The sequence below is a fragment of the Labrus mixtus genome, chromosome 8 (assembly GCF_963584025.1).
Source record: "Labrus mixtus chromosome 8, fLabMix1.1, whole genome shotgun sequence".
Taxonomy (NCBI): domain Eukaryota; kingdom Metazoa; phylum Chordata; class Actinopteri; order Labriformes; family Labridae; genus Labrus; species Labrus mixtus.
In genome coordinates, this window is record NC_083619.1 from 16,713,445 (window position 1) to 16,740,624 (window position 27,180).

Genomic DNA, 27,180 nt, shown 5'->3' on the forward strand with positions numbered 1-27,180 from the left:
TGAGTTATTACAGCCAAGTTATTCAGTTTAAAGTCGTCAAAATACTTTTTAATTAAACTTTCGAGCATTTGAACCATTTCATCATCATCATCATCATCATCATCATCTTTATTGCCAGACTCAGGAGTCCATTAGAAGACATAAAAAAACAAGCAAAATAAAAACACAGGGTAAAAACATATACAGACAGACAAAACATCACCAATATTATAAAAGACAACTGTACCAGTGTCGCCACAAGGATGACTGGTATCGCACAGAACTATGACTGGGATTAGTCAACAGCATGATGATGGAATTCTGAGAATCCTTCAATCGGCAGATAGATTTGTACATTTAAACAATCAAGCACGGTTTGACAACTGTTTTAAAATATTTTATGGTTTTATTCAATCCTTTAAACTATATCACACAAAATGTGTATGTGTGTGTGTGTGTGTGTGTGTGTGTGTGTGTGTGTGTGTGTGTGTGTGTGTGTGTGTGTGTGTGTGTGTGTGTGTGTGTGTGTTAGTTACTTGAAGTTTACTTCCCTTCTTTTAACCCTGGTATCACACTCTGGGCCATCAAAGCAGCTACAATCTGGGTCGTACTGACATCTGTTGGTGAAGCTTCTGTAGGACCATACATGTGACTCTACCTGGTGTTAGGGTGAAATCAGCTTCCCCCAGAAGCCTGTTCTCATCGCGGTGTGCCCTCCGTTTAGCCTTTTCTTTTATTGTCAACGTTAAAGAAAATGGTAACCTTGTGGAAGGAAGAGGAAATGCGTAAATAAAAGAATGATAATAAAGAGGCAGAGTTACAGCCCCGTTCATTGTAGGCTATTTAGGAAGAAAACAGTGCGTGGTAGGCCTATTATTGCTTCATATTTTTGAGTAACCGTCATTTTATTCATCATAGTTTTAGGATTGTGTGAACATAAAACTGTCGTGCATCTCATATGACCGAAAAAACGACGGGCGAGATGCTAAACTCTTCTTCCTCTGTGACCGAGGCGAGAGCGCGGTGATGGACACATTTTGCCTGGGTAGCAAACTGTGGCGTAACACCTGTAAACATTCAGCGTTGACATTCATTTGAAGATGCGTGCCGTGCCTCTTTTTTCACGGCCAAGCCTACTTCCTGGTGGACAGACAGCGCCTCAGTGTTGTCGTAGTGAGCAGACGGGGTAGCTGAAGTAGAGGAGAGAGGCTGTTTCATGGTCTGCAGTCAGTAAAACAGCACACTTTTCTTTGCTGATTTGGACGGACGGAAACAAACAAACATGGGGAGCACCGTGACGGAGTCTAGCAAGGAGAGCGAGAAGAAAATGCCAAAGAAGAGGAGAAGTCTGCGGATTAACATGCCAGTGAGTCGGTGAAGTGTTAACTAATTTGGCTTCTTACTGCGACAGTTTTTTTTTTTTAAAAACCTGCACTGTTGTTGAACTCTTTGAATTCGGGACGTGAACTTCTTGACGTTTTTGATGCTGTTGCAGATGATCGCCACTCACTCTCTCCAGCTGTCATAAAATAATAGGACATAGCCTTGTTTAGTGGCATTGACGTTTGTTAGAAACAGTTGTCTGTTTAAAACGTTAAATCGTCTGCATAAATGGACACTTTTCCACAATATTTCCACAAGTAACCATTTACTGTCATGTCATTGCAGGCTGCTTCAATGTCAATAATGCCTTCGACTGTAACCAGCGTTGTTATCGTTTAATATCCAGATTACTTTCTCGATGCGTCAATAACAGCCTAGTTAATAGGCCTACACAATTTCCTGAATATCTTTTTCCTAACCAGAAATCTAAAACCCCCAAAACTCAGAGTCAATAGTAGCTATAAAACAGAGAAAAGCATCAAATTCATGCACATTTATGTTGTAACAATAACAGCTTTATCATTATACTAACAAAAATATCAGCCCAGTTATCATTGACCATGACCAGCAGCTAAACTTTGTTCCTGTGTTAATTTGTTGGCCTATTTCTGATTCAAAGTTGTGTCTAGTAGTCATCGATATGGGAATGTGATGTATGGTAAATGTCTTTCTTTGACTTGTGCGCTCTTTTAAACCTTCCTTTTCATGATCAAACATCATCATAATAAAGTGAGCACACTTTTGTTGCAGCTAATTTGTTTGGGCTTGTGGCATGGATAACAGCCATGATGCAGAATAGCTCACAGGCATGTGTACTACGCAATGTCAATGTATTAAATCAGCCGAGAGCATGCGTTTCCAACCCAAAGACAAATTAAATGGATAGGTATACTGTTTCCTGTTCCAGATATAATACAATAAGTCAGTTTTTTTTAAATTATTTTTTCATAAATAACCAAAATCCAGCTGAAGATTTCACTTGGGGTTTTATGATTTGTTAATGTGCAGCCCTAGAAATAATCCCTTCCATCCTTATAACAAAACATCATGTTTTTGGCCAAAGTGCTGGATGTTGGGTTTCCCTCCTCCACATGTACTTCTCCAACTCCGGCCTGGTAGAAACACTATTGCAGTTGCAGAAAATATATTACAGCAGGTTTGCATGTTTACTTAGCATGTCTGTGAAAGTAAACAGCCTTTCTGCTAAAGCATGCAAAGTCTCATCCATCTAAAGAGGAGGGTCAACCCGAACTCCTGGTGTGGAGATGGAGCGTGTCATGTGTGAGAAATGCTTGCAAAAGTTCTCGTGGTGGTGAAACGTGTTTTTCTTCTTTCGAAGTGGAATGCTTAAAGGCCAACCAAAAGCTGTACACCTTGAAAGCAATGTAGAAGGTCGATTATGTCAATTATTTAGCTCAATCTGGCCTGCGGAGCATGTGCAGGCCTAGAAGGCTTTCACGAGACATGCAGGTTTGTTTTTCTGCTGTATTCCCTAAAAGTTCCCTTTATCCTTGACTCTTCAATTTCCTCTTTGTGCAGGACTTCGGTGCGTTTACTTCCCCCCAAGTGGAGACGAGTAGCTCAACCAAAAAAAGTGGCACTCAGACGGTATGGAAATGGTTTTTATGGAATACGTTTTTCTGTCAGGATTCTTTTCTTTTTCTTGCCACTTGTTTGTTTTCTCGAGCTTGTTTATTTCTCCAGCACATTATTTATCTTGTCTCTTTGGCTCTTGTTTGTTTGGCTTTGAACACATTTAGATGATGATTTAGGAGAGAGAACTATTACAGGGCCATCTCTTTAATACTGCCAACCCCTCAAAAGCCTACAGTAACATTACGCCCACTGTGGCCAGGCGTAGCACTAGCACATACAGGAAATTGATTTTCCTCAAAGAACGTAGCCTCTGTCTACTGTCTATTCTAATTGATCGACCATCAAATATTTCATGAACCTCAGTAATATTTGTGCATTGTTGATTAGAAACCTGCATTCTCTTGTGTTTTGTTAGAGCTGATTTATATCTTATCTTGCCATGACAAGCTCTTGCACAATGACAGAGCGCGACTGGTTGCCAAACAGAAAAAAAATGGGTGTGTGCATTTGCTGCCTCTGATTTGTTACAGGATTGGTCTGAACAGATATGTGTGTATGTGGTAGAGCCACCCTTAAGCAAACAGCGTGCGTAACCTTTTGTTAAGGAGAGCAGACAAAAAACATTCCTCCCATCTATGATTTGATTTGTCACATTGTTATATTTTTCCCCCCACAGAGCAGCAGTGATTCTTTTTGCCATAATATTGTCATGCAGCGGTTTTGTTGAGTCTTTGCCTGCCAACATTATTACTAAAACACCCCTGTTACATTTTATTGTTTCTTGTAAATATAACCTCCAAGCTGAGATCACTGCATATCTAAGTGCTACACTGTATCAGAGACCACAAATGGTTAATAGATTGTGTTGTTGGCACATCCAGAGCGGGCAGCAGGCGGTGGTGGGAGGAGGCTCCCGCTGTCTCCAGCTAGATTGGCTGCAGTCTCTCGTGTTTTGTTTTGATGTCTGCACAGCCAATAGCAAAGGATTTCTCAGTCTGTTTTCATGATGCCGACCTTGCAAAGACAGACTTATACACAAAGAAAGTTACGACGAAAAATATTGTCACCGGGGTTTTTAACTTGGTGAATTTCTGATTGTGTGGCGCTGAGTCGGATGGCGCTTTAAATGAGGGCGAGGCCGTTAACACAATGTCATGTGAACACACTGTGCAGCATGACATTTCCAGTTAGTGGGAAATACTAATTGTACAGTATGTAATGAAATGGTATACAAAAGATTTTGAATGGATGATGAATACCAAAGTCCTAAATTAAGAGACAAAAGAGGCCGCTGTTTAAAAAGTCCAGAGATCAATATCGTTTGTTTCCCTGTAACATTTATTGCCTTTCTTTGTTAGATTTGTGCTGGATAATAAGATGACATTTGAGTTATTGCACTTAGCACATGATACTCATATTCTCGTAATCTTTTTTATGGGATGCAATTAAGTGTAACAATGTGGCAAACTAAACAAAACAGAGGTACATATGCGGGGGAAAAAAAGCAGAAGTAACCATCCAGAAAGTCATTGCAGCAGCTAACATTTCACAATACATCTCACCTCCCCTTCAGCTGGACCTTTAGTTTGGATCTTGTTATGTGGAGAGTTTCACACAGCGTTGAAAATATTCACATGGCGGCCATTTTTCTCTTACGTCAGTCTCAGGGTGGGGAGCTCAAAAGCTGTAATAATGTTGGAGGCCACTGCTGCTGTGTTCCAGGTTGTTAGTCTAATAAACTCAATGAAAAATCATTTAGATAATAGATCATTAAAAGTCATAATCTATTGAGAAAAGGACACTTTTAAGGCATTTTATAATCCACAGGGCCATATTTGAAAGTAAAACTAAATATTCAATCGACCTTTAGCTTACATCATACGTCAGCTAACGTTAGCATTCAGCCGCTTACTAGCTTATATTGGAATAAACTTGAAAGTAGCTGATAGCCATTTTTAGTATTTACTGGCGTTAATGAGTACAATAGGAAATTTCAATTTCATATTATGCAATGTTACACTTTAACCTAAACATGCAGTAAGCTGAGAAATGGTTACATACAATTATTAGCTGACGTGAGCTAACAGGTTATCATCATGTTGTACAGCAATACAATAGGAAATGTGTCAGTTTTATCTACTGCAATATTACATCAAACCCATAATATCAACAAAGAGTAAGCTAAGAAGTGTTGCTACCCACAGCTATCATCATATATGTTGTGTGTTTACTGATTTTCAGTGGATTAGTAATCAGTCTGTGATGTTATGGTAATAATTGTCATGACCATTAGTTTATAACCTGGAACATGTTAGTGCAAAATCACTGCAGCATTTGGACATACCACCCTGAGCAAAAAAAAAAGGTTATTGTAAGAATTTGGTGAAGAGCTCTGTAGCCCTTTCAGGTTTTCTCTTAATAATGTCAGGTACATAAATCAATTCCTTTTTTGTTCCTCAGGGAGAGCGTTGCATCCGTTCAGCTAGCCCCACAAAATCTGTGTCTGCGAGGAGCCCAGTCCTCCTGCCCCCGCATCCTCAGTCTGCTCCTGTGCAAATGAAGACCAGCTCAGGTTCACCCAAAACTATCTTCCCCTATCCCTCACATCAGAGCTCCCCACCTAAGTCCCCCCGCCGCCTGAGCTTCAGTGGTATCTTCCGCTCGTCATCCAGCTCCTCACCTGGGAGCATCAAACTCTTCTCCAGAACCAAGAGAGGTGAGTCAAATGTATACTGCTGCACTGTATGGATGAATGAATGAATGAATGAAAACTCAGCTTTCGTGGTGAAAACTGAGAGAGAAAACTGTATTTTAAACTGTTTTAGCAAGTTAAGAACAAGGAAAGTTTGAATATAGCATTGCACCTGAACCGTCAAACCCCTGTTTTGAAAGAACAGATTTTGGAGGCAACACGACTGTAGAGGAAGTAAGACCCAATAAATGTTATCGAAAAGTTTATTTCCTGCTGTGCAAGGTGAACCCACAAACAGGAACTTGTATCTGATTGAGTTCATCACTTCAGATATTTTGCAGCCTGAGATGCAGCTGAAATAAAAACTTGTTATGCAGCATTTTCTGCGGATTTTGTTGTCGCCAAAAAGGAAGTAGAAGCCTGGAGATCCTTGTTATGAAAAAGAAAAGTCTGTAAGTATGTCACAATAGGGGGGTTGTGAACATTGCCACCAGCCTTGTCAGATAAATTTTGAAACACTTGATAACAGACGGATGCTCATTCATTATCAGTAGTCATATTACTGATGTCAACAACTTTCCCTTGGAAGGGGGTATGGCTGGCTTTGTTTATTGTCTGGATCAAAAGGGGTCAGTGACAAAATTTCAAAGACCTTTCTTGTATTAAGTTACAAGTTTGGCATCCCACAAGCAGGAGTCTTGTCTTAGATCATTCTTCATGTCAACATTAAAGACATAATGGCAATACTGTTATCCACAAATAAGCGGAAATTAAACAAGACCTTGTTTTGTTCAGAACAGACCTTGGCAGATTTTTATTTCTCATGTCTCCATGTAGTTGGATGGCTGATTATTACATAACCCCAAAGCAGCTTGTTTTAAACGGAAACAGCTCTGCTTAAAGCAGCATCAAACAGCCTAAGGATGACTCACATGTTTTTGGCTTGTACATAAACCCATTCTTCTGTTTTCCGTGCAGAGGGTCAGTCTGGCAGCGGCTGCTGGAACAGTTCAGCCAGAACCAGACCTCAAAAGTCAGCCTGCTCTGTTTCCTCTGTTATTGATGGTAACCAAAGTAAAACATACCAAAACACACCGACTGCTACACATGTCTCCTGCCAGCTGCTTAAGATTTCTAGAGTCTGATGTGGTGGAGACATTACATCCTCTCCTGGTTCATTTTCAGACTAATGATGTGGCTTTTAATGACATGTGGCCAACGATAATAGCAATAGTATTCTTATTAGAATTCATACTGTGGCTGTGTGGGGACTCCAGCTTTTCTATTTTTATGACTCAGATATTTTTGTAGGCACCCTACTTTCACCACAAGAGTGTGCTGAAGTCATAGTATTGTCCACATCTAGTTCCCCAGCATAAATAAGATAAATAAGCTTCAAATGGTATAACCGATACCTTTATTATAATTAACAATTTCTTTAAGTTTAAGTAAACAGAGTTGTTTATTCATGACCATAAGCATCAGATATTGACTCATCTACATATAATGTATAAGGGGACCATTTTCCAAAGATGCATTAACATCTGTATTTGCATCAAATATGATCAGAATGTCTTTGAATCGTCGTGTGGTGTAAATATGTGTTTCCCCATCGCCTGCACAACGTCAGACTCTCACTACTGAAGGCTCCTGCACTACTTTCATACCCTTATCAGGAAGTGACCAGACTCAGGAGCTCCACATACAACCATGCAGAGATCCCCCCCCCCCCCTCACTGTCTCTGTTGCTACTGTGAGCTCTATGTTGTCAGTAAATAAAGCAACCAGGCAGATGTGACTTTCTAAATTCATCAAATGCAGCCTTACAAGGGCAGACTGATTTTTATTCTGAAAGGGAAAAGCTTGTGAAGAGCTTGAGAAAATACACCGCTGACACATGGATGTATTTCAAAATCCTCATGGATCTGTAACCTAGCAACCTTGGATACAAAATGGAGTGCATTTATTTAAGATAATGGTAACTTTATCACAGTGAGGATCAAAGGACATCTAAGTCATCATTGATATGTATCTCCTCACATATATTAGCCATTGACCCACTGAGCCGAGTGGAACACTTGCATAACATGTTAATTGAGAGCTGTGCTGGACACTCTTTGGCTAATGTGAGCAGCAAATAGTGAGTGGGCCATCTGTTAGGGGAAGAGGAGGCTGCTGGTGTTGAATGGAGGCTTTCTGATCAGCTGACAGAACATGGGATGTCCCCCTGCTGTCATCTGACGGGGGGCTGGCCTCAGCAGTCTTAAATGTCAGGCCCCCAAAAGTTACCGACGACCAACTGTGCAAATGACAGAGCTGCAGGACTCCCAGGGAACAACCCAAACCTCTTTATCAACAACCAATCATTGAAAGCTGCGTTTAAAAAATATGCAGAATCAAACTTAAGGGGTCTGTATCACAGTAAATGCCTGTATTTGTGATCCTGGATGAGTTAAGACAGAGTGTGATAGATGTGCCTCCGCTGGCTTTTACTGTGTGTGAAGAAGGAGGGCAGTAAAAGGAGGTGGGACAATGTGCAGCATCAGCCAATCACTGGTGTAGCCTTTATAAACTGGCCTCCTTTTACAGGCTGCTGACTTGCGTGCTATATTAAAGAGACGCCACCCACAGCTGCACCTGACAATTTACAGCACTGACAAGGAGTAGAAGGGACTCCACTACCAGTTGTTATTTGCATCACTTGCATGAGGGACAATTCTCAGCTGAAGCTGTGTGGAATTTACAGCTTTCATACCCCTTACGTGTTGTTAAATGGATGAGCCGACACAGATACCGGACACTGACTCCTGCTGACTCTGTGCGCTGTGGCCCTGAAGGATTTTCTCTTCTTTTTTCTTTTTTGCCTGGATATGCAAGCTCAGAAGTTCTGCAGTGTTTTCTCTATTGGCACTTAAGGATCCAAGGATGCTGTACTTCATAAAATATCAAAAGTAGTCATTGTTTCCCTGCAGATTTAGCTCCAAGAGCATTCACACCTATTCTTCAGTCGTTAACTGAAGATAACTAGTGTCCTTCTTTACCAAAATCGGCCGTCTCTCTCTCCTAAAAATGGACTAAACTGCTTCAATAACGAACCACTCTAGAGATCTGTGAACTGCTCAGTGGGATATACTTTTCGACTTATTTTCTGTAGAACTTTCTGCATCTAATACATGGAGTAATTATTACTTTGGACTGTTTTGAGACGTCTCTGTGCCCCTATCTTGATGTGGATTGTCATGGTCAGATTTCATTTTGAACCCACGACCCACTGCTGTTCATGAAGAGGTTTGGCAGTCTGAGGAGGAGCAAGAAACGGAAGGAGCAAGATGGGCTAGGAGGGAGGCATCAGTCCGAGGCGTCATGTCTGTCTGGTAATGTGCCTTCCTCTTCACCTGACACATTACTCCTTTATCTTAAAATGTTCCTGCAGCGTCCGCCAGATAAGTAAACTTGGATCCAGCTATTTGAGTATTTAAAGTTAAACAATCTACACTGGTCGAGGGATATCATATTTGAATGGTTCCACAATCATGATGATTAAGTTATGTAATGTAAATAATGTCAGTGGTGGCTTTAGGTGATTCATATAGCTGGTGCTGGTTACACGGCTGGTCTCCTGTTTCAAAAATGCATGCAGTTCATCTGCACAAAGTGACATGACACAGACTAAAGTGGTACAGGTATGTGTAGGGGCTCACTTGGGGTAAGAGGTTAGCTGTCACTCCGCTATATTTATAGATGCACCTGAATTACTGAACATAGTGAATGATGCTTTATGTTTGATCCATATGTGAATCAATGAAACATTATATGTGACATTTGTTATTTTGTTGTATCAATGCCGTTAAGGTTCAAGCGATTTTGAGCCTTCCTACACCCAGTGTAACTTTGACACCCAGTGTCATTTTTATCCTGTCCCATGTCCTAAGAGAGTCTCTTCAGTATAATGCGCCATTTTGAACAACTTTATTTAAATGGACAGGAAGCACATCAGCTTAATCAGTGACTGTGAATTATCTCTGTGCTCTGTATTCCTTCATCTTCTCATGAAAGCGATCAGACACTGAAAAGTTACACAGAAAAGAGAAATGGCAAACACTCAGTTCACCGTGCAGGCGTAATGCAGTCATCGTCAAGTATTTGCTCATAATGCTTGATTAGTGAAGCACTGGGGCACACTATGTTGCATTCAAGTGCGACTTTAATCACAGACTTCACAGCTCCTGATTTAGAGCCAGCCTGACCTCGGGGGGGATGGAGGATGGGGTATGGATGAGAAGGGCCGAGTCCTGTCATAATGATGAACGTCCATATGTGGACGTATGTGGCTGGACATGATGTAGAGTTCATCGTTAAGGCAGAATCCGATGTGGTGACACCTCAGCAAACATCCTTTAATCCAGTGTGTGCCTCATTTCAAAATGTTATAATGCAGTTTGCACTTCTATGTACATTAATGAAGCAATCATCACTACAGTGTCGAACAGTTAAGCCCTTTGTAACGAGGATGCAGTGTTGTAGTGTACCTCACTAATAGTTAAAGCTTTTATTTTCTAATAAAGAAATTACATAAACTTTTTCTTTGGAATACTTCTATACATCCACTGACTGTATGAAACAAGAGGACATAGCCAGCCGAGACTAAATTTGCACTAAAGGGTGAAATCCCAAGAAACAATCAGCAGAAGTGAGCTGAAGGGCATCTACACACTTTATTTCACAATAAAATTAAGCCTTCATATAATTTGAATGTGGGTGAGTGGGGTAATTAGCTAAAGTGACCATGACCTGTAACAGGTTGTATACGGTAATTTCTCCTGTTTAGTCATTTTGATATGGAAGTGTGTTAGGATAGATCCCTTTTGGAGCCAGCCATCAAAGGTTGTTTGAGGAACAGCACTTTTTTTGGCATTGTTGTGTTGGCCCTGCAGCTTGTCGTGTGGCCTACACACATACACAGTATTCACAGTAGTGATTCATAATGTTCCCAGAGAAGGTTGAGGAGTGCGTCTATTGGGCCTGTTGCTGCTCCCCTACTGCTCTGCTTTCAACCTACGAGGCTCAGGTTGCTCTTAGACACATGTACCCACTCAACTAAAAAACACCCAGACAACTTCTTAGGAGGCACCCAGACTAAGAAGATCTGTTTATTGGTGTTATGATGTTGTGCTTCAAATTGTGATTGAAAAACTCCTGTGATTAACCTCTGCTAGTCTGCTTCCGTCTGAGAAGCCCTGCACCGGAGTATCGCTACAAAGATTATAGTTCTGCAACTTTAATTTGCAATTCAGTATCCTAGTGAATAATATGTTGCACAGAATATCTGGAAAGGGGGATTGGATTGATTTATTTCTGTATGAATGTAAAGAGATTTGAATATATATATATAGCATTTAAGTGCTATTCTCAGTATCAGTTTATCTACTCATTGTTTCCTTGACTCTAAAATAATTATCTCTTGGTCAATACAATTCTACAATTCACTTAGCAGACGCTTTTATCCAAAGCGACGTACATCAGAGTGCAATACATATCAGAAAAAAAGTACATCTTATTTCCTAAATACAAATTGGGTCAAGATGTCTTCTCTATATTTCTTTCATTTTAAGTCCAAAATGTAAAACCTTCAATTTACTTTTTCATATGACAAAGGGATGCAATAATCCACCACAAACCTAAAAGTAGAGGCTTTAAAATGAATCCATTCTCAAAAGAAACAAAACAATTTTTTTCTGTTAATCAATGAATGAATCACTGTAACTCATTGCATCTCTTATTGAAATAATAAAATATAGTAATGTGTGTAAGATGGACTGGACAACTAACGGTGAGGCATGTATTTCCTGTTTCCTGGTCGACGTGTTATTGCCCTGCATTAAACCGGGCAGAAGAGAGGGCTCCCAGCCCCGCTGTTATCTCCTCCTGTGGAATTTGCCACAACAGCGCAGCTAAAATAAGAAGGCCACACAGCGGAAGCAGCCTGCGCCAAAAGAGAGCTGCATGCCAACTAAATGTCAAGAGATAGTGTGTAGCACACTTGGACACACCGAGTAAAAAAAAAATGTCACTCGACACACGGGGCTTTATTTATGAGAATTGTCTCCCCTGATCCGGTGCATTTCCGAGTACTAACTACCATCTGTCTTGTAATGGGTCGTGTAATATGAAGACATGATAAAAGTCATCTGGAAGTCTCATGAAACACTAGTTTGGTCCAGATCATTCATGTTATTCATTGTTTGGCCTCAGAAGTATGTCAGCAGGGTGGAGAGGGCCCAAATGAGTGTCGCATGTCGCCCATGTGTAAGATTGTGATGTGTGATGAGGATGCATGTGAGGAGCTGCGTCACAGACAGCTGACTGTTACACTGAGGTGGTGTCTAATTCAGCTTCTAATGTTGTAATCAGCTTAGTTTATTTGGACGGGCGTTGGAAATTGAAAAAGACAAAAGTCATGATTCATTATGTTTCCTTTCAAATACTGATCTGATATTGATGTCTCTTTTTATAGCAATGATATGGAAGACTCAAAGGATTTTCATTTAGAGAGTAATGCAGATAAGAACAGCTGTCAGTTCAGTTGAGAGCCTTAAATGTCATGTTTTATTTGATCCTTTTCTTTATTCATTTATGGAAAAAAGAAAGGGATAATAACGTTCACAATACAATACTTTGTGGTGCAAGGTGTAAATGTTAAATAATCCAAAAATATATAAAAACTCAGCTTTACTTTAATAGTCTTTTCAGCGTATATTATGAATCAATTTTTAAATGATTTTTAGATTGAATGTATTTTCTTCATGTCATTCCATTTTGCTTTAAAGCAGTGATGTATTTACAATTTGTGTATCATCCACCTGTTTATGTAAAGACACGCAGCCAATTTGTCACACTAAAAATGTAATGAGGTCCAACCCTCAGAGAAGTAATAGGAGCTCTCACTGTTTCCCCCCGAGCACACACAAGATCCTAAGGCATCTCTTCCTGAGCTAAAGATGTCGCTAATTTATATAGTAGATAAAACTTTAAAAAGCAGGGGGATACACGAGCCACATTGGTGGTAGCACATTAAATCAATTAGCAAAAGATAAAGGCTACGCTCACCCACACAGGTGTTTTGGCTAATTAGACTGGAGGTTGGGCTCAGTTATGCTATCCACCATATTCACGGCAGCCATTTTCTTCTGACGTCATGCTCGTATTGAACCTATAAGCTAACACTTCTAAACAGATCAAATTAGCATTCCCTTACTTCCAACATACATTACATTTTGATAGTGTAACAAGATACGACAAGAAAGGCCCTATAATTCCTAGCTAGTTATATGAACTGTCTTGGAGTAATGTTAGGTTGGATTGGTTACAAGCTAATGTTAGCCTTAGTGACTGAGTTGTCTTTATGACTTTATACGTTGTTTTAAAAGCTCATTCTCTGCTGACAGCTAAGTGAGAAACTAATTCTAGCTAATAATTCACAAACTTCACCATGAGCAAGGAATTGACATCTTTCTTATTGTATTGTTTAACATTATCAAACTTCAGCTCACCAGTGGTTGAATGCTAATCTTAGCTGTTGTTAAATTGTTGCCTCTTACTAGCCAGGACTCGCTCAGTCCCTGATGGATCTGAATTCTGAAATTCAATAAACAACTTTCTTGCGACTTAAAATACGAATAAAGACGTCATAAAATTAAACAAGCAATATTAAAAAAAACTTACCATCCACTAAAAAGATCTTTCATCCATGCCCTTCACCGTTTCTGAAAATGTTAGAAAACATTTTAAAAAGTGATCTTTGAAATTAAAAGAAAATAATTCAGAGTTGTTTGAATACCCTAAGAGGAGGGCCGTTTTAATAAATAATCATGAGCCCATTGAAAGTTATCGTATGATTACATCAGCTCACAGTCCTCATGATGAGGTCAAATCAGGCAAAATAAGTGAACTTGCCTGTGTCTGCAGACTGTGTGTGTGAAAGCCTTTTACGTTTAAAATCCTTTTTTTGAATGACCGCACAAGCATCTAACATTGGGAAAATGTATTCGTCATTAAAACATGTTATGAAATGAAAATTATCTTCACATTGAATTAACATTTCACAGAGTCATTGAGACTGCATGTCTTTATATCAGTCTAGTGCCCTTAAAAGAGAGGAATTATAACATTTTTATCTATGTGTTTATTATTATATTGACTTGGACTTTTTAGGTTGCACATTGCTTTTTGTTTTCATGTTTGTTGAAGGTCTCTATAAGAGCTATCACATGCTGCTTATAGTTATTTAGATTCATAATTTAATTCTTTGTTATGTGGTTTTACCGTGTTCAACTCGTCTTGATCTCTCATATCTGTGTTGCTTCTTAGTATCCAGGTCTCTCTTAGTCCCTGTTGGATCAGATATACATTCCCTCTCTGTTATAGCATGTGACAATGCTGACAGCACTGATGCTATCTGCAGCAGTCATGGTTGTGGCACCTCAGTCTTGCCAACTAAGACTATCATCGACCTGAATCTGCACTGCGCAGTATTGATTGAGAAACAAGATATATGTTCAGGTATTTAATGTGGATCTCTTTTATTTTTTTTTATCTCACTGTAGCCTCGGGACTCTTCACATCACCCACCACCCCGACCCAGTCGTCCAGCCAGCCTGTATTCACCCAGGAGGCCACGCCCGGCAGGCCCAGCCCTGAACGCCAGGAACCCCACTCTCGATCCCGCTCACTCTCCACGCCTCCTGACACTGGACAGCGTCTCAGCCTTCCTTCTGCTAAACCCCCGATCCCTTCGTCGAGCCCTGTACCATCTTACTCTACCTCACAAGTGAGTCACACTGAAAAAAATTCCATTTTAAGACGCCATTTAAAGTGAACAGGAAATAATGTAGCTCAGAACACATACAACAGATAACAGTGTGACTTATTTCCCCTTCACCAATGTTAAAAGATTAACAAACATTAGGTGGAAGGACTGAAGCCTCTAATGCCTCTCCAAAGTCAGAGCCAACTTTTGTTTTTCATGGAGCATCGATTTTACATTATTGGTGCAAAACTGGCTCAGAGTCCCTTAAGTGACCTCCTTCAAATGAACCAAGCAACCATTGAAATGGGCCACAGATATAACACGTGCCTATAAAGTGAAAAAAAGTTCAATGTTGTTTTTTCTCAAAAACATGCAAGGAAAGATGTAAAATTTTGCAGAGTTGTTCTGATAACAATAAAAACAAAGTGTCTGTAACAGCCTCCCCACGTGGTATCTCTGCCGCAGCTAGTCATTCCACAGATCCACTACCAAAATGTATTAACCCTCCAAAAAGTCAAGTAGGTTTAATGCAAATGACCATGTCACAATATAAACAGCAGCAGTGTGATGCTAGCAGAGGGTACAACTTAAATCAGCAACCAGTGTTATTATAGAATAGAATATAACTTTATTTGTCCACAAAGTGGAAAATTGTCTTTGGCTTCACAAAAACAAGACAGAAAAAACATTATAACAAACAAGACAACATTCAAGCACAGCAGGAAACCAGGAGAGTGCCTGTAGTCCTCGACAACATCACAGTCAGCATGGTTCGTGAATTTAAAATAATACTTTAGTATAATAATAAGCCAGAGTTTTAAGACATTTCATAAAGTTATAGGTTTAAAAACAGTAATTTCATAAAACACTGTGCAGTTAGAGTTGAGGGGGGAGGTCGTTTTTTCCTTTATGAATTTAATAATTTTATTGCATTTGGTACAAATGATTTTTTTATGAACACTTTTTGTGGCTCTTGGCAGTCTGAATCACCGACCTGATGGAAGCACTTCGAACTGGGAGTGCAGTGGATGAGAAGGGTCACTTGTTATGTCCAGAGCTTTCTTTTTAGTGTTCAGTACATGCCTGTCACAAAGTGGCATCTGTGGTTTCCCTTTGATTTTACTAGCGGTATTGACCACTCTTGTCAGTTTATTTTTACATTTAACATCTAAATGCCTGTACCATGCGACCATGTTAAAAGACAAAATACTTTCTACCAGATTCTTGTACACCATTTCAAGAATCTTTTTACTCACCCCAAACTCATTCAGCTTCCTAAGTAGGTGCCTCTGCAGAGCTGTTTTAAAGACACAGTCTGTGTTATCTATGAATTTGAGGTGACTGTCGATGTAAGTTCCTAAATATTTAAAGCAGTTTACCTTTTCAACAGTTTCCCCCATGATTGTGAGGCACGAGTCAGAAATATCGTTATGTTTATGCCAATGAAATGTATATTGTAAACACTAGTATTGAGGGGTTACTTTGTATTGGCAAATATTATAGTGTGGGTTTTAAAATCTATAAATTTGGAGGCAAAATACTGTATCTGTGCACTCATTTAATATCATGATGAAGATTTTTTTTTTTTTTTTAAATACTGATGAATCCTGCATGAATTGCGAGATTTTAAAACAGATTACAGTGGCACAGACATGCCTTTAGTTGTTGGTCATGTGCTTCTTGCCTCAGTGTTTTCTCTGCCAGAGGTGCACGTAAAAACAAGGATGATGAAAATCTTAATTCAGTCTCTGACACTTGAGAATGTGTCAACAGGACTGTTTGCACTATTTTCTCTGAGCAGCAGCAGCAGAACATGGTGTAAATACTGTCTCACAATTAAGGAAAGCTCTCCAACAGCTTTGAAAATGTGAGGGAAACAGCTGAGAATTGGTCGCGCATTTTGTCAGAGAGGTTTTCATTATTGGCATTATTGAGGATTCATCACATTTCTCGAGGAAATGCTTCTTCACTGATTTAATGAATAATTATCTGAAGGGCTGCCTCGACCTGTCTGCTGTGAGTGATTGTGGATTCCTGCCAGAGAGGATAAGTCAATGCTTCATCACCAGCATTGGCACGGGTGATATTAACACCCAAGGACTCATGATTGTGGTTGAGGAGGGATGAATCAGTGCCTGTCAGCCTCTCCAGCCCACTTTTTACCATTCATAAGGGAGGCTCACAAAATAACCGCCTGCTGCTATAGTTATCGTTTGGCAAATCCAATTCCAAAGGCAATCATTTTAATGGATTTGTGTATGTCCGCTTCCCGGGAGTTTGCTGTAACACTGAAGCAGGTTATGTGCAGTGATGCAGCGGCAGGGAAAGAGTTATGACTGTGCAGGAGCGTTTTTTTGGCAAGAGAAGTGCTGTGTCACCATTGCAGGGCGACACTGGGGGCTGCTTAGCATCTCAGAGCAGGTATGCAGTCCTGCCCATACTGCTGCATTGGCTCACTGTGGATCTACTTGCAAATTAGGGCCAAGGGAAAACCTTCAATCAAGGTGTTAATGATGAGGATGCAATTAGCCTAGCATGACACAGCATATTTGATGATGATACTGAATTGCCATATGCAAATGGGGGAACAAATGCATATCGTAATACTGCCGTCATGTAGTGTTAAAATGGTGTTTATTTTTTTGTGTTGCTGGTTTTGTCAAAAGAAATTCACTTTTATGGGGGTGACGAGACATCCCCAGCTTCTTGCTGCTAAGCAACGTCAAGGGATTTCCTAATATGGTGAAGCAGCCAGGTTGCCCTGCATGGAGGGTGTGTCCACAGCGCGTGGAGCTTCCTGGTTTTTCCTCCACGGGCTTGCGAGAGTGTGTGAGTGTTTCCCAGCGGGTGAGTGTGTTGTTCAGCACTTTATATCTCTAACAATGAATTCCGCTGATTTATTGTGGCGGGATTCATCACCACACGCTCCTGTAGAGACTGTTTACTGCAGCAAATGGATCAGGACTGTTCCACTGCGAGTTTGAAGGGGTGTGTGTGTTGTCTAATAATAATGTGGCACACTGAAGTTGCAGCTCTGGAGCACAAGGGTTTCGTCACGTTACCTGAGTATATTTAGCGGACACGCCAGGGTTTCTGTAACCGGTGAAACGCCGGTGGCAGGCGTCGTGTTTCGGTTTTTTAAAAATTTTTTGTTTTGTTTTGGTGCACTCTTGTGTGCTCGTTTGGGGAAAAGTCTCTTCACCCTCCTGCTGCTGCTGCTGTTGCTCACTCACAATTTACAGCAAAGTTTTGTCGCGTGTTGCAGCTGAGAGGATTTGAAGTCACGGCTAAGTTGTGTCTTTTATCCCACAGGTCTACTCTTTATTCGAAGGCATGCTGGAGAAACTCGAGCTAGATGATGATGGTAAGTGTCCTATTGCTTTTACTACACCATTATAGGCAATCATAATATAACGTAGTGATGACTTAAGTCAGGTTGTAAATAGGCATTCCGCTTTTTTTTTGGCTCATAGAAGCGACTAATATGAGATTAAACCAACATTTTCTGAGCCTTAAAATAACGCGGCGTCTACTCAGTGCTGTCCTGATCAAGCCATTCATAAACTTTATCTTTATACCCCGGTAATTAAAAAAGTAGTTCAAAGGAGTCTTGGTAAATGATGGACAATTTCCTGAGAAACGCTATTTATATTTTAGTTTAAAAAGAGACATTCAACAGGCCTCCTTTCTACAATTTTGTTATTGAGGTAATTAAATATTTGGTCATGTCAGACTGCAAATAAGGATTAAAAAAATGATTATAGGCTACATATAGTTGGAGGAGAGTTGGACATGCTAACTTTTACTGGATGATAATGATTTTAAAAATGATGTAGTCAGTATACTTATCAGCACATTCTTTCACCGCCACAATTAGTAAAACAATTGTCTTTGTCATGTGAAGGATCTTCCTGCAGTGCTTTGCTGTCTGTGGTTTTTCCACTGTTTCTGTGCTTGTTGTTGCTTAAAGCAGAGTTTAATTATCAGTGAGATGGAGCAGTAAAGTGGCTGTAAGTGGTCCAGGCCCATAATGGTTGTTTAGGCTTGTGAGAGTGTGTTTTGTTTCCAGGCTCTCATTATATATTCCCTGTGAGATTTCTCCCTCCTTTAAAACTATTTTCCAACACTTACGTTCTTACAGCTGCTGAACCTGAGAGTGATATTTACATGCGCTTTATGAAATCCCACAAGTGCTACGACATCGTCCCAACAAGTTCCAAGCTGGTTGTATTTGACACGGCTCTCCAGGTTAGTACTTTCAACTGATGTTGAACCTCTTGGTATGATAATGAGAACAAAAAAAAAACCATTCAGTTAATGTTCAATGAAATCAGAAAGTATTTGCCTCCGAGCAGTTTCTACAAGACGGTTGGTAAAGTTGTCATAAAGCTGTTAAACAGTAATCCTGGGGAGGTCTAAACTCTTTGATGTGTAGATATTCAACCACTCAATCTGCAGAAACTCACAGTTAAGAGTCCTTGTATAAAGACACAAACGTAAAATCAACAAACAAAAAAACCACCAGGACTTATGAACTAATGGACTTTCTGAACAGGGCGCTGTGTGGGCGCTGGCTTAAAACCTGGAGTGATGAGATCATGATGAGATTGTCCTCTCAGAGACGGATGTCTTTCAAAATGTTAAATTCTATTCAAATGGAAGGAATACGTCCCTCCATCACACAACCAATGAATAAATGATGTGAAGCAGAACATCAAGCTGGAGGGAAAAAAATCTGATGTGCCTTAATGGATCTATTAACAGATTCCACAAAACCTGGGACCCATTCATGAACTGTGTGAGGAATCCAACTGACCTGGAACTATGAACTTACATCTCCTCCGCTGGTCTCTACTATTAATGCTTAAGAGCAGAATGCACTCAGTCACATCGTTTCTTGTTTGTTTAACCGTGAGAGTTTGTCTGTGAGTGATATGAAATGTTTTGATCTGAATGTTGTGTTGGATTGTTTGTCCATAATTTTGCACTTCTTTGCACTTGTCAGTGAAGGATAGGCCAATTAAATTATAATTTAAAGGAAGTCAACCAATAAGACTATTCAGACCCAGATTTTATTACAAAAATCTAGACCTTTGTCGGATTTAGGATAGTTAACAAAAGTTGCCTAATTCTCAATTTAAAGGAAAGATTTGTGCTTTTTCATCTGGTATTAAAGAAGATATGAGTAACATTTAGGCACAAAACAAACAAACATAAAACAGTTTTGCGCTTATTTTGCTTCATGACTGAATGTAGAATGAGATGATTGGATCAGCAGATGTTTACTTTTATTGATCAACTGCATTTACTAATTGATCATCAGAATACAGTTTGAAATGAATGAGAAATGATCATCATGACTTTGTTTTACCATATCTGAAATGTTCTTATTGCTTTACCTTATTGGACTTTTAATTTGGACTGTTCTTAACCTGCCCACCAGGTTAAGAAGGCTTTCTTTGCCTTGGTTGCCAACGGCGTGAGAGCTGCTCCACTATGGGACACAGAGAAGCAGAGCTTTGTGGGTAAGAACCCTTGACTGTGTCAGAAAATACACTTTACAGCCTTTTTTGTGTCTGTTATTAATATACTTACAAAAATGTGTTTTTGCACAAGTGGAATATAATTTTGACATATTTGTTAGTTTTTTTATTGTCCAGATTTGGGGCTGATATTACCTGCTGTTTAGATCTAAGTTAAGTGTTTTAAACTTGTGTTTAGTTTGAAAAATTAGTAAATTAAAAGTATTTATTCAATAGAAGAGTAAATAATGCTTCTTATCACATTGCACACTTTGGATTAAGTTGCTAAATTTTCAGTCAAAAACCTTTTCCAAAGAGAAGACCCAGCTAAAAAATGTAACATGAAAAATGCAACACAAAACGCATTTATGCCTTTATTCCCTTGCCTTTCTTTACAGAATATAGTCCACAGTTTTTACCAGAGATAGAAAAGACTTAATACTTTGCCACTGAACCTCTGACAAATGAACAATGAGAAATCTGTGTATTTATGCCATGGCTAGTAGTGCATGTCACTATATTGAGCAGAAGTCATTACAGCTGTCATAAACCATTTAGCAAAGCATAACTCCTCTGTATTGACTTCAGCTTCGAGAGTCTGGAGAAAATATTTTACAATAAAAAAAAACAAATCACTGCAGACTTTCCGTTAAAAAGACAGCGTCATAATCCATAGCTTTGTTAAAGTGGCTTTTGTTTTTGCTTTTGTTTTTTTTTCCTCCTGCATAGAGTTTATTGTGACTCAGCCTGTGATGAATAATGAATGCCCAGTCAGTGTGAGGGTACAGCAGAGAGGGAGCCAGTGATGTGTTGTTTGCACCACGCCCATGAGAGCAATGTCTTTGCTACTCAGTTGCACAGAGACTACAGCCACTGCACTGTATGTTGGAAAAAGATTCAGTGGTTTTTAAGACTTGTTTTCTCTGCAGGAATGCTGACAATCACAGATTTCATCATCATACTACACAGATACTATAAGTCACCGATGGTAGGTAACATAGACACTAAATGTTTGCATGAGATTTGCTGCTTTCATTAAGGATTTCTCTTTGTTTTTGTTTTTTTGCCTGAAACCATTATCTCTCTTTTTTTTGTATTTCAGGTGCAAATTTATGAATTAGAGGAACATAAGCTTGAGACGTGGAGAGGTTGGTACCACGATCAAATTCTCATGTTTTTGTGGCATGCATAATGTACGACTTTGTTAGTGTTTTCCAAGCAAAATACAGAACGCCTGAATGTTTTATTTCTTGCTACACAGAGGTTTACCTTCAAGCAACATTCAAACCTCTTGTCAACATATCACCTGATGCAAGGTAACGTAATACATGTTTGTTTTTACACATTCTTCTGTTTGTGAGCATGTGCTATTGAGCCGAATGTAACTTGGTTTTCATGTTTTATGTGTTTCAGCCTTTTTGATGCAGTGTATACACTCATTAAAAACAAAATTCACCGGCTGCCTGTCATCGACCCGGTCACGGGAAATGCACTTTACATTCTCACACACAAGAGGATCCTGAAGTTCCTCCAGCTTTTTGTAAGTCCAACACAATCACTGTCAGGGCATTTTAATCTGTACTTTATGATGGATGATTATCATTAGTTATGGTGGGAAAGGGAATACATCTCAATTTCTCTTCTCTGCTGCCCTCTGGTGGTCAATGTGGACATTAATGAAACATGACACAATTTTTGAGAAATATGCTAAATATGTCCCTGCCACCTTGTGTGTGTGTGTGTTTGCATGTGTGTGCGGTTGTGTGTGTTTGTGTTTTCCAGATGTGTGAAATGCCAAAGCCAGCTTTCATGAAGCAGACTCTCGGGGAGCTGGGCATCGGTACGTACAAGGACATTGCTTTCATCCACCCGGACACGCCCATCATCAAAGCACTTAACATCTTTGTGGAGAGACGAGTGTCTGCCCTGCCTGTTGTCGACGAGTCTGGTAGGAGCAGAAACTGAAGTGTCTACAAATTATTTCAAGTCATAATAATAATAATAATAATAAACTTACTTACCTACAGAGTTCTTTATGTTCTCTTACAGGCAAAGTTGTGGATATTTACTCCAAATTTGACGTGATCGTAAGTTGAAACCTGCAATTTCTATTTTTGTAGAAACCAATATTGTAGGCCACGTTCTGTCGGTTCCCATTTTTATTTGCACATGACATAAAATATAGGAGGCAAAACTGTTTTGTAGTTTTATTTTCTTACCTTTTAAGATGTATTTTTGTGTGTGTGTTCAGAATTTGGCTGCAGAGAAGACCTACAACAACCTGGACATAACGGTGACGCAGGCTCTGAAACACCGCTCTCAGTACTTCGAAGGTGTCATGAAGTGCCACAAAATGGAAACAATGGAGACCATTGTTGACCGAATAGTCAAAGCTGAAGTGAGATATGAAGATGTTTGTATATAATAGGTTACTAAGAAATGTCAGAACTGATATGTTCATCTGTGATTGTGTTTTTTTTTTTCATGTGTTATCTACCAGGTGCATCGGCTGGTGGTGGTGGACGAACGCTCCAGCATCGAGGGCATCGTCTCCCTGTCAGACATCCTCCAGGCCTTGGTGCTCAGCCCTGCAGGTATAGATGCTCAGCATCACTAACTCCAACTTCCCTTCTGTCCAGGACCCTGAGCTCTCTCCCCACCCCGTCCTCTAACCCTGTCTCGGGTAGGAAAAGCACCCGTTTTACTCCCGACTGTTTGTGGCCTGTAGCTGGCTGTGAGGAGGTTTGTCCTGCTGGATGCCTCTGTGCAGCAGTGTGCTGTGAATTTTTTGTTTTGGGACCAAAAACATCTCTGCTTTTTGCTCCAAACAAATATCTTCTGTGCTCCCACCAGTGGAATGGAATATATGGGATCTCTGCCTGTTGGTAATTTTTTCTCTTTAAACAGCAGCATCATGTATACAGATAGGTATATAAGTGAATTGTGTCTGGATTTGATAATAACATCCTCTAGGATGGTTGGATGCATATTCTCACTGAGCATGATCTGAGTGGATGCCTGGAAAATGTTGTGCATAAACCTTTTTCACATATTTTCTGTTGACATGTTTTGGTTTGCACCGAATAATCGAGAAAAGGTTTGTGAGGAATGAGAAAGGCTCTTAAAAATGCTCCACAGCTTTGAAGTTTAATAGATGCAAGGATATGGATGCTGATATGTGACAGCAGGCTATCGTGCAGAATGGAAAGCAAAACTCATCAGTATGAACTAAGTACAAGAATGAGACCAAATGGATTTAAACAAGACCAGCTTCAGGTCTGTGCTGATTCTCATATTCTCATGATAAACCGTTCTTTTGATCACAATCAAAGCCAGTGGTTTCAGATAAATAAGGTGAAGTGAGAGTTTCAAAAGAGAAACTTTAACTGGTGCTGGGTCAGAAATCAAACTGAAGGCAAAAATCCAAAAAGGATCCGCACACTGTATTAAAAACTCCCGGCAACTGTTATCGCAAAAGCAAAGTATTGATGTCACGGATCTTCTTCAGGCATTGTCAAGTCAACATCTCAAAGCATGACTTGTGCGACCCACACTTTGACAAATACCGACTAAAGAAAACGACATGAGTAGGTAGCAACTGGTCATTTAAGACTTAAATAAGTTAACATTGGCTAAAAGTTTGTTTGTTTCCTCTTTGCCCCCTAAAGCTGTTGACCAAACTCTGTCCATTAAAGAAGATAAGAGCCTGATCGACACATGTTTTCTTCAATATTATTTGGACAACTCGGAATATAAAAGGACAAGATTTGCATGTAAACTTTTTGTTGTCTGAGTTGTATTGTCCATCAACTTTTCAGTGGACTTTGGCTGTAAGCAGAAAATAGTCGGATAGACAGAATGCAACCTCCACATGCAATCCTGGAACCCATCAGCTGTCATCTGATTACGTTTTAGCTTTTCATAAATGTCTGTTAACAGACGTCTGCATATAAGTGCAGCTAACAGTCTTGTCATAGAAGTCTTCTCTCTGCTCCAACTGAAATCTCAAGTAGCTGGTCAGACTGTTAACAGTGAAGAGAGCACAGGAAATGAACTGTTAGCCATTTTTATTCAATCCAAATACTAGTCGGCTACACATGAAACCCAGAAATATTTACTTTTATATCTTTTTCTAAAGATAGTTGTAGGATTGCCATATTGGGAAGGGTTGAATTTTTCCCCTCTAAAATGTCTACAAGTATCGGTCTCAGAAATGCTGTTCATGGATCAACAGAAGGACTTAGTTGTTGCTATATTTAACATCAGTTAAATATAGCAACAGTTAAGAATGTGGCTTAGTGGGGCACCGGTGGAGTAGCGGTCTGTATGCACGCCCCATGTGCAGAGGCTGTTGTCCTGCAAGCGGACGGCCCAGGCTCGAGTCCAACCTGTTACACCTCTACCGCGTGTCGTTCCCTGCCCTCTCTCGCCCCGAATTCTGACTCTATCCACCTTCCTATCTTTAAATAATAAAAGAAAAGCCCAAAAATGAACCTTTAAAAAAAGAAGAATTTGGCTAAGTGAAACAAAACATTAAAACACAAAACTTTTCCACAGAAGCTTGAGTTAGAAATGTTACATTTGAATGGAAAGTAAGACGCAACCTGCCCCGTAGCAGACACTCAACTGATTGTAAATTCTGCTCAGTAACAGCTTATTTGGCTTTCTGTAGACGTTGCTGCATTTTGCCAGAAGCAAACCGCTCTGCTTTGATGTGAATATGTTTGTATTGATATGCTTGAAATCAAATAACAGGTGCTTGCATAATTAAAGGGATTTCAGTTTGGGAGATAGTTTGTGTTCAGGCTTTAACTCTGTCAGGTCAGTGGAAGAAACACAACATACAAACATTAAGTCTTCACTTAAAAAGCAATGATTTGGGGCGTCGGTGGCGCAGTGGTTAGTGCGTGCGCCCCATGTATGTAGGCTATAGTCTTCCAAGCGGGCGGCCCTGGTTCGAGTCCAGCTTGTGGCTCATTTCCCGCATGTCATTCCCCACACTCTCTCTCTCTCCCTGATTTCAGACTCTATGCACTGTCCTATCTCTACAATAAAGGCACCAAAAGCCCCCCAAAAAAAAAATCCTTTAAAAAAATGCAATTGCAAAAAGCAATGATTTACATTTTTTTTAAATGTTTATATCATAATCCATAGTTGATAAAAATAATAATAATAATTCTCCACTGGGTCTAAAGAAATTCCAGTGTGGCTGTGATTCCGGGCTTCAAAAAGAATCATTAAAATGTTTTTGAAAACAGGAAGCTCAGTTTGGACAGACATGTCTACATGCAAGCAGAATGATGCTTACTCTTGTTTTTATTGACTTATTTTCTGCCGGTTGTATCCAGCAGTAAACGGGATGTAACCCCATTGAGAAGAGGGAGGGGAGTTGTGCAACATTAAGTCCTAAAAAACGTTGGTAGACGAAAATGTTTTGGTAGAACATCTGAATATTTTTCTGTCTATACGTTGATTGTGGTTAATTGCCTTACATGATGTTTTTTTCCCCAGTGAAACACAGCAGCAGAGAAGCTAGTTTGTCAAAGAAATGAACTTTTAAAAAGATCTAGTCTTAATATCAGTTTGACAGTGTGTTTATCTATACAATGTGTCTTAACTTGTGCTCTTTCTTCTTCTCTGCAGATGCCTGTAAGGAGGACAATCTGCCTGAGTGAGAGGGAGGAGGTCACAGGGGAAATGGAGATGCGGTGGAAGTAAATAAGTCTGAATGTTGAGGTAGGGGGAGTGTGAGGCTGAGCAGAGAGGAGCCGGTCTGAAGGTCCAAGAGACGCCTGCAACTGATGCACTATAGAAGCTTAGAAACCAAAGAGCTAGACAGCTGAATGAAGTGAAGTTCCTGCACTGAGGATTGATCTGCTGATTGAATCAGTTTTTGTTTTGTTTGAACACTGATCACACGCACACACACACACACACTCAAACACACGTTGTCTCTGAACAACATGTGTACATAAATACGACAACCAGACAGACACATACATACACAGAGATGCATATCGGTCCAGCCTGCGAGAGTTGGGAGAGTTGATAAGTAAGGATCTTTATGATCATGCAGCTGTAATCAGTTAATTTCTATTCACATGTTGTTGACGATACTGAATGTCACAGCCTCCAGGAGAACCAGTGTTTTCCTTCATATTTGGTGTAGAAAGGCAAACTATCACAGAAGCAACTTATTTTTCTGAGCAAATCTACATGTCACTATTAAAGAAAGGCTGTTTCATGACTGTTTTTGTTAGCAAGTGCCAATATAAAGGGATTGATGCCTGATATTGATCTGTGCCTTTTCTGTTACCAGTTAAAACTGACAGTATTTGTGCCCCTTTGGCCTTTTATTGGATTTATCAGATGAGTATAACCATTTGGATTTTTTTTTTTTTAAATACTGATAAGTTTAGTGCACATAAGAGTAGATAACAAATTATACCTTCTTATTGGAAATACAGTTTTCACAAATATTTCTGTGATTTTCAAAACCAGTTTCACAAGAGTTAAGAAATTCTGTTTAAAAAATCAACATGGAAATAATTGGCCCACTTTGAGGAGTGATTAGGTGCAAATGTGACTGCACATTAGTAATAATATAGAACCTTTAGTGAGTACCTCTCACTTATTTCACATCAGTTGGGATTCAAAGTCATTGTGACAAGTATGCCTTTTTGTAACGGTATAACAAGACCCAAAAATGTCATTTTTATGTTTAAAATTCTTTTCTTTCTTTACATTTCTTTACAGTTGTTTTGATGCTCACAAACATGCAAATCAAGGCAGGTTTCTCAGCTGTAGCTCGACAGGACTCATCTCCATCTTTGACTGTAAATAGGATCGTTTTCAGAATACGTGTCACATAAAGCTTTATTTTTATGAATGTGTCTACATGTTTAAAGAGACTGCAGTTTTAATGTTATTTTTGTAAATATATTGTGGCAATATGTCCAGTTCAAAGAGACTTTGTATCAGATCAACATGTACTGTAAATGTGCAAGCATGAGAAACTACACTTCAGCAGTATGAATGTTCTGTTTTACTTTTTTCTATTTTTCTGGCTGCAGAGAAATAAACGGACACTGAATGTACTTGAATACTGTGTTAACTTTTTATACTTGGTTTTCTGGATTGTGCATTTTAACTTGACTGAGAAGGTTTTTGTTTTTTTCTAAAAGTAAGTCAGTCACAACCAC

At 39.6% G+C, this 27,180-nt stretch overlaps 1 protein-coding gene across 5 annotated transcripts; it reads left to right on the plus strand.

Moving 5' to 3' along the window:
- Nucleotides 1-964: 964 nt before the first annotated feature.
- On the plus strand, nucleotides 965-27,081 carry LOC132979168 (5'-AMP-activated protein kinase subunit gamma-2-like). Of its 5 annotated transcripts, none has more exons than XR_009674029.1 (16): nucleotides 965-1,345; nucleotides 2,902-2,970; nucleotides 5,419-5,674; nucleotides 14,254-14,477; nucleotides 17,769-17,820; nucleotides 18,598-18,704; nucleotides 19,900-19,981; nucleotides 20,908-20,966; nucleotides 21,081-21,126; nucleotides 21,240-21,294; nucleotides 21,392-21,518; nucleotides 21,761-21,926; nucleotides 22,028-22,065; nucleotides 22,230-22,376; nucleotides 22,479-22,661; nucleotides 25,622-27,081. XR_009674029.1 is itself a non-coding variant. In XM_061044734.1 (16 exons), the coding sequence occupies exons 1-16, from the start codon at nucleotides 1,262-1,264 to the stop codon at nucleotides 25,651-25,653; spliced, it is 1,638 nt and encodes a 545-aa protein (XP_060900717.1). In that variant the 5' UTR covers nucleotides 969-1,261; the 3' UTR covers nucleotides 25,654-27,081. The 5 variants fall into 5 exon arrangements, 4 of the variants coding, with proteins under 4 accessions (XP_060900719.1, XP_060900717.1, XP_060900720.1 ...); XM_061044734.1 differs by having other exon boundaries at nucleotides 969-1,345; nucleotides 22,479-22,572; XM_061044736.1 differs by lacking the exon at nucleotides 2,902-2,970 and having other exon boundaries at nucleotides 968-1,345; nucleotides 22,479-22,572.
- Nucleotides 27,082-27,180: the final 99 nt, after the last annotated feature.